The 7,734-nt window shown below is 44.9% G+C and overlaps 1 protein-coding gene across 3 annotated transcripts in view; it reads right to left on the bottom strand.

The window, feature by feature from the left end:
* Positions 1–7,734, bottom strand: part of CUNH20orf194 (chromosome unknown C20orf194 homolog) — a 257,297-nt gene that overhangs the window by 33,740 nt on the left and 215,823 nt on the right. For all 3 annotated transcript variants that reach the window (XM_029556875.1, XM_029556874.1, XM_008854459.3), the window contains one exon: positions 6,164–6,299. In XM_029556875.1, the coding sequence (XP_029412735.1) occupies positions 6,164–6,299 (136 nt within the window). The remainder of the gene's footprint in view (positions 1–6,163; positions 6,300–7,734) is intronic.

Raw genomic sequence — 7,734 nt, 5'->3', positions numbered from 1 at the left:
TTACAGCACACACATAACTTCCCTCCTATTGAGTGGACTATAGATCCAATCAGGAAGCTGTTGATTACCCCCAAGATAAATGTGCTGCTACTGCCTCAATATAGCTTGTTGTTCCAATCATTGTTGTGGTTATTAGGCCTTAAAACTGGGGTTGGACCATCAATTACTGTTCTCCTTTACCAGCTTGCATAGTATCCTCCAAAACTAGGAGAGCTAGACTTGAGGGAGGTGGCTTATAGGTCAGTTCCAATTCTGTTGCTCAAAGTTCTGTGTCCCCAGTATGCCTTGTCTTCAGAAATACAGTCTTACCTTCAAGTCCTGGGAGGCAATCAAGGGCTGTGGCAATAGCCTGTATAATTCTGGGAGTCTCTTGGACTACCTAGGCAACAACTTAAAGGGGTGTTTCTCCCTTGTAGTGAAAAATAAAAGTCAGGCGCCATGAAGTCTCTCAGGCAGGTCGCGTACCGGTCAAGAATTCCAACTTGCCGATAAGTAAGTTTTATGGTCGAGACATCTGGCTTACTGATAAGTAAGTTTTATGGTCGAGACATCTGGCTTACTGATAAGTAAGTTTTATGGTTGAGACATCTGGCTTACTGATAAGTAAGCTTCCCGCTCTCCCCGTAGCATTTTGTAATAGTTTAAATTAACCAATAACCGCGTTTCTGCTTCTGTATCCCGCTTCTGCTCTATAAAAGTTCCACAAACCCGACCTGAGGGGCGCAAGTCCCCCGAGGAGACTTTGTTCCCACAGGTACCTGTGTACTAAATAAACCTCTTGCTGTTGCAACCCGAAGGCTGACTTGTCCTCTGTGGTTTCACTCTTACATATACAGGTATGTGTACAGGTGTGTGTACACATGCATGTGCACCTGTGTGTCAAATGTGGGTATCATTCTTCAGCAGCTATTTATCTTATTTTTTTCAGATAGGATCTGCCACTAAGACCTGAAGCTCATTGATTAGGCTAAGATGGCTGGCCAGAGAGCTCTAGAGACCTACCTGTCTGACTATTCAGCACTGGGATTACAAAAGTATGCCACCAAACCCAGATTTTTTACATGCATGCTGTAGACTGAAATCAGGTCCTCTGAATTACTGCTCTAGGCCCCAATTTTGTTTTTTTGTGTGTGCATGTATGTGTTTAACTGAGGAATGGACCTAGAGATTGTACCTGCTAACAAGCATGTGCCACCATGCCTAGCTTTCTACATGTGTGCTGTGGCTCAAACTGAGGTCCTCATGCTTGTGTGTTGTGTTCCCCAGGGGTCCTGGTTCCTCCAAGGGGTGGGGCCTGCTGCAGAGAGTTGACTGTGGAGAGTTAGAATCGGAAGGAGGGGCTTGTGGTGCCATCTTGGGACAGGGGCCCCGAGCCATCAGGAATGCCAGGAATGTGTGGCAGCAGCTGGGCGTACTCAAGGACAGAATGGCCTGGCACTTATGGACCTGGGGCGAGACCACTGGCCCCTGAGGGGTGGGCGAAAGCTAGCAGTGACTATGGGCATGCCTTGGGAGCAATCTGGTATGGCAGTCTTTGAGCTGCAGCACAGAGCTGGGCTTCCCAGAGCTGAGCAGGGGAGCTAGGCACTGGGTGTTGTAAGTCACTCCCTTCCCCCCCTCCACAATGATAGTAATAAATTTACATAAAGATATGTTATATGGTTTGCCTGATAGTGCAGGAGACCTAGAGGGAACTTTGGTGATAAACTGGCATAGTCCGGCTGGGATAAATGAACCACAGCCTTGGGGAAGTGGGTCTGGGAAAGCAGTGCTGTTCCTCCCACCTGTGTGGCGGGTCAGCTGGGCTCTGATTCCCAAATCCAGGAGGAGCTGCCAGGAACCCAGGGGAGAAGGCAATCAAACCCCATACACTTAATGGGGTTAGTGATAGTCAAGTGGGTTATACAATAAATTCTAAAATCTGTAACTAAAAAGAGGCCACCCAAGCAGAAGCATGGGCCACAGCTATGTTGTAAATGTGGGGGTATGTTGTGGGTATGTGAAGACTTGTTAAAGGTTATTCAGAGGCTACAAAAACTTTTACCTCCAAACAGAGTGCTCAGAGAGGGGGCCATGGCCACTTTGCATAATAAAAGCTGTGCCCCAGGCAGGGGAAGCTGAAAAGGCTAGGAAAGTCCTGGCAGATCCAGCTGCAGAGCTTGAGAGGAAAAAAAAACCAAAACACACCCAGGAAGGACACTTAACTCCAAGGACTCAGAGGAAGAGACAAATAATAGTAAAAAGGAAAATGACCTAAAAATAAATAAAAGTAGCTAAAGCTGCCCCTCAGATTCAACCGTTGATACAAAAGAAAAAAAAAGCTAACAGTGCTGTAGCTAGGAAATATTCCACACTAGAACTGTTAAAACTAGGAAAAACTTAGAAGCAAGCAAGCAGAGAGCCCCTGGCCACATAGCTTGTGAGAGTATGGGACAGAGGAGCAAATGACATTAGTCTAAGTCCTTCAGAGCTTCACAGCTGAGTTATAAAACCGCCCATCCAGCTTATGATGTAGGCTGTTCAACCTAGGCCAATGCAGAGGGGTGCAGTCCTTAATGGGGTGGCTGGTTGAAGAAATGGCTGTCACCAAGGGAGACTAACATGATTAGCAGGGGTTGCAGGACTATAAAGGAGGGGTAGGCATTACTGAGAGAACAAGGTATGAGAAAAGCAATATATGATGTCCAGTTCACTGGGCCAGATAAGACAGTGTTCACCAGAGATATGAAGGGAAGCTTGATTCAACTGGGACCTTGAGAATGGTATGGGGCTTTACTGGTTTTACTAAGCTCTTTAATGGGACAGGATCTTTGTAAAGTGAGACAGGCTTTGGCAAATCTAAATGATTCTGACCAGCGTGTAAAACGTGTCTGTAAAATAACAGAACACCCTGAGAGATATAAAAGAGACCAGACAGAAGAAATGGCCTATTTGGGTTACTCAAAGACAAATGTGGCAAGACATGTAGAGCCGAAATTCCCAGAGAAAAGATTGATAGAAAACCAAATTCGGTACTAAGGAGTTTCTGGAAGGCTTTAAAACCAGAAGAACAGTTTACAAAAGGCATTCAAAGAATAAAAACGGTTCTAGGGGTGGTTAAGAATCCCCAAGGATTAAATAAGATGCATTTCTCTTCTCATAAAGGCTATACTAGGGGTGGAAGCAGGTTTTCCCACCAAGTTCTCCCCCAGCAGCCAGGTGTGGTCAATGGAGAAAAGACAGATACGGGCCTGCCTGACTCAGAAAACCAGTAAGTGCAGCAGGGACAGGAGATGCCCCCTGCCTCCTTAGCCCAGTGCAGGGTCAGGCAACTGTACACCTGTAAGTGTATCAAGAATAAAAGAATACAAAGAAACTCCATGTAAAATCCCCCAAGTGTGAAATGACTCCAAAGGGATAACTAAAGATGATAAAGAGCTAACCAAATTAAAGCCTCATACCCATGCTATGGTACCTAACAAAAATCCATGGAAAAAAAACCTTTCCATGATATGTGAGACCTTGTCTATGATTGATTTGATACATAATGTTAACCTTCCTTCAAGTATTCTACAGATGTGAAACCCATTTGAAACATACCTGAAGAAGCAAAGGCCAGCTATAGCTGTAAGATTCTTGAGAGTTTTATGATTGGCTAAGAAAGGCAGAGACTCCCAAACTATACAACTGTTAAGAAAATCCACAGTACCAGGAGTGGGTTGCCCCCCTATGAGCTGTTGGTCAGAGAGATCCTAGAGGTCCTCCAATTCAGCAAGGCTATTGCCACTAATGTCAGTTGTACACTAGAAAGGTTGGTAAGGCCATGGTGCTGAGGACACTGCATGTTGTGAGTGCGGGAGAAGAGGAGATAAGGTTGAGACTAAGCCAAAAAACTCCATGCCACTGGATGGATGATGTTCATATTGCCAAAAGGCACTATGCAGATGGTTGGGAAAGAAAGGATCCCCTATGATTCTACTCAACAATGGACCCGGTGTGCTGCACACTATGGACATGCCAAGCAATACCTACAAGTGCAATAATGGCTTGACCACATATGTACAACTGCCAAATTTCTAACTAGATAAGGCCCACTCCTAGGAGTGGAACACACATCTGGTGCTGTAGACTAGGCTACAGGCCCTAGTGGGGAAGCCATCACAAGTACACTGTTTAATGAGTATAGTACACCTACTGGGATATCTTCTAGGCATCTGCATTTACATTCAGGTTTGTTCAAATGTCTACTTCCTCCCATTTGTCTTTATAGTAGAAGAAACACCACTGAGATAGATCAATGACCACGGCTTAAAGACAAATAATGGGGAGGCCCAAGAAGTCACTATCTTGCCACCATATAAGAGAGATCACCCTACATCTGTCACCCCCTCCAAGGCTCAGGGACCTTAGTGGAAGATTGGCAGAAAGATTGTAAGAGCAGAGGAAAGGGGTGGAGTGTGTTCCCCAGGGGTCCTCATTCCTCCAGGGGGTGGGACCTGCTGTGGAGAGTTGACTGTGGAAAGTTAGCCTCGCAAGGAGGGGCTTGTGGTGCCATCTTGGGATGGGAGCTGCCAGCCACCAGGAACACATGGTGGGTGTGGGGAACTAGCAGCAGCCGGGTGTACTCAAGGACAGAATGGCCTGGGGCGAGACTGCTGGCCCTGAAGCATGGGTGAAAGCTAGTGGTGACTATGGGTGTGCTTCAGGAGCAATCTGGTATGGTGGGCTCTGAGCTGCAGCGCAGAGCTGGGTGGCCTGGAGCTGAGCAGCACGGAGCTAGGCACTGGGTGTTCATTTCACTCCACTCCTGCCCTCCACTCCTCCACTCCTGCCTATATTATAATGTATATAAAGGTGTGTTATATGGTTTGCCTGATAGCACAAGAGACCCAGGGAGAACTCTGGCGACATGTGCCAAGTACTTTACTGATATATCTCTGTCATTAAAAATGTATACTTATTTATTTTGTGTGTGCATGTGTATGCATATGTATAGAAACCAGAGGACAATTTGTAGGAGTCAGTTCTCTCCTTCCACCATGTGGATTCCAGGAATCAGACTGAAATTGTCAGGACTGGTAGCAAGTGCTCTTACCAACTGAGCCATCTTGTTATCCCCCCAGTCAGTTTTTGTTGTTGTTCTAAAATTTATTTATTTTTATTTTATCTGTATGAGTGTTTTGCCTGCATATATATAAGTGTGCCATGTGCATGCAATGTCCAAGGAGGCCAGAAGAGGCATTGGATACTCTGCAAATGGAGTGATAGATGGTTGTTAGCCACCATGGGGGCTGGGAACTGAACCTAGGTTCTCTGGAAGAACAGCAAGTGCTCTGAACCACTGAACCATCTCTCCGGCTCCCCAGTTTTCGTTTTTAAGATAGGTTCTCAGTATGTAGCCTAGGCTGGTTTGACCTTGAACTCCTGATTTAGTCTAAGAAATACTGGGGTTGCAGATATGTGCCACAATACCTGGTATAATTTTTTAACACAATAGGTATTTACAGGGGCTGCAGATGGCTCAGTAGTTAAAAGCACTGGCTGCTTTTGCAGAGAACTCAGGTTTGGTTCCCAGCACCCACATGGTGGCTGACAACCATTCATAACTCCACTTCTAGGGGATCTGATACCCTCTTTCAGCCTCCGTAGACATTGTATAACATTGGTGTACTTACATACATGCAGGCAATTCACTCATACACATAAAATAAAAATAATAAAGAAAATATTTATAACAAAACCCCCCAAAATGCCAAAAGGTATTTACATGGATTGAAAGATCAAAACTATGTAAACTGCCCTATACCTTTGCGTCTCCTAATTGAGCAAATCAAATTGCTACACATAGGTGCTTTCTCTTTACAAGTTACAAATTCTCTATTTTTTGGCTTGTGATTCAGACCCAAGATCATGAAGTAAAGAGATCCTTTCTCTGTCTTCTCTATGCCACCTCACTCACATTTTAATACAAGGAACATGGGGAGACAATCCCGGCTCCCTTCTTCAATGTGTGAAATGAATATGTCAAACAAAACAAAACAAAACAAACAAAAAAACCCAAATCCCTCAAAACACTGTAAGAAACTGACAAGTGGGGTCTTCTTGGTGACTTTTACATACCATCAAAAGTACTTTCTTTAAGCAAGGCATGGCGGTACATAAATATTTTTTTAAAAAAGTTTACCTGGTAACAATTCCATTTTCTGCAAGAATGAAGGCTGCAGTAGGATTGGTAGCCCTGATGAGGGTCTGCAGCTGAACAAGAAGTGGGTGCCTCTGCTCCATAGTATGACTGGTAAATACCACGTTATTCACTAAGCCTGAGGAATAAAACAAAACACATTATCAGCTTTTCAAGTTCTGAGTGGGGCTGTGGGCTCACAAACAGGTGGGCCTCTGCTCCTTTCCCTGACCATCCTTTCTTGATGTAGTCATCTCTGCCCCAGCACTGACATACCCAGTTATCTTTCTTTCTTCCCTTCTAGGGACTGCCACATTCTTTAAGAGTTCATGGCTTCCCTCTTAGCTGTTTCCCTTCCTAACCTCATATATTTTCTTTTACTGTTGTTGTCTGGCTTTTTTGGTTTTGTTTTTGAGACAGGTTCTACACTGTAGCCTTGGCTGCCCTGGAACTCACTATGTGGACCAGGATGGCTTGGACTTGTGGTGATTCTCATGCCTTCAAAATGCTGAAATTATAGGGATGTGCCACCACGCATAGCTGGCTTTTTGTTTATCGAGACATGGTCTTACTACAACACAATCCAAACTGGCCTGGAATTCAATATATAGCCCAGGGCAGCCTTGAACTGACAGCAGTCCCCAGGTTCCCATGTACTGGGAATATAAACAATCACCATGCCCAACTTGTTTTTTTCTCTCTGTTCTCTGACTCTCTCCTCTTTCCATTTATGTGTGTGTGTGTGTGTGTGTGTGTGCGTGTGCATGTGTGCATGCACATGCATGAATGAATGTGTACCATAGCATTTGTATGGAGGCCAGAGGAAATTTTTCAGTAGTTCTCTCTTTCTACCAAGTGGGTACTCAGAGACTGAATTCAAGTAGTCAGGTCTAGAGTCAAGTACTTTAATCACTAAACCATCTCAGTGGTCTCTAACTTTACTTGGCTTTCTTAATTCAGATTTCTGGCTGTTATCTGTAGTTCCTGATTAAAGAGCCTTTCCTTATCCTTTACATTCAGCTTTTATCAGAAATTAGCACCATCTGAGCCAGGTGTGGTGGCGCACACCTTTAATCCCAGCACTTGGGAGGCAGAGGCAGGAGGATCTTTGTGAGTTTGAGGCCAGCCTGGTCTATATAGTGAGTTCAGGACAGCTGGTGCTACAGGGAGACCCTGTCTCAAAAAAAAGACACACACACAAAAAAATTAGCACCATTTGTATTAAGCAGCTTAGACCATATTCAGTTTTCCAATTAAGCATTAACACACATCAGATGCAGACCATTATCTTCTCAGAGTACATAGCAAGGAGTCATACAATTCCAAGATTACTGTTAACACATATTCACACAGTGACATGGTATAAGAAAGGGGGGCCCATGTAAGGAATTGTGGAGTGGGCAACAATCACACAATGCTATGTTGGGGACCCCTGCTGTCTAAGGTAGCAGTCTCTACATGTCCGGATAGCCGCAAGTCGGCTCGGTGTTCATGTGCAGAGACTCCCTTTCTCAGCTGGATGCCTTCCTTCCCTCTTCCTGACTCACCTTTTGAAGTGGCTGGCACCGGTGCCC

The sequence above is a fragment of the Nannospalax galili genome, unplaced genomic scaffold, assembly GCF_000622305.1.
Source record: "Nannospalax galili isolate Female #2095 unplaced genomic scaffold, S.galili_v1.0 scaffold707, whole genome shotgun sequence".
In the NCBI taxonomy this organism is placed as follows: domain Eukaryota; kingdom Metazoa; phylum Chordata; class Mammalia; order Rodentia; family Spalacidae; genus Nannospalax; species Nannospalax galili.
This window is presented reverse-complemented; position numbering and strand designations above follow the sequence as displayed.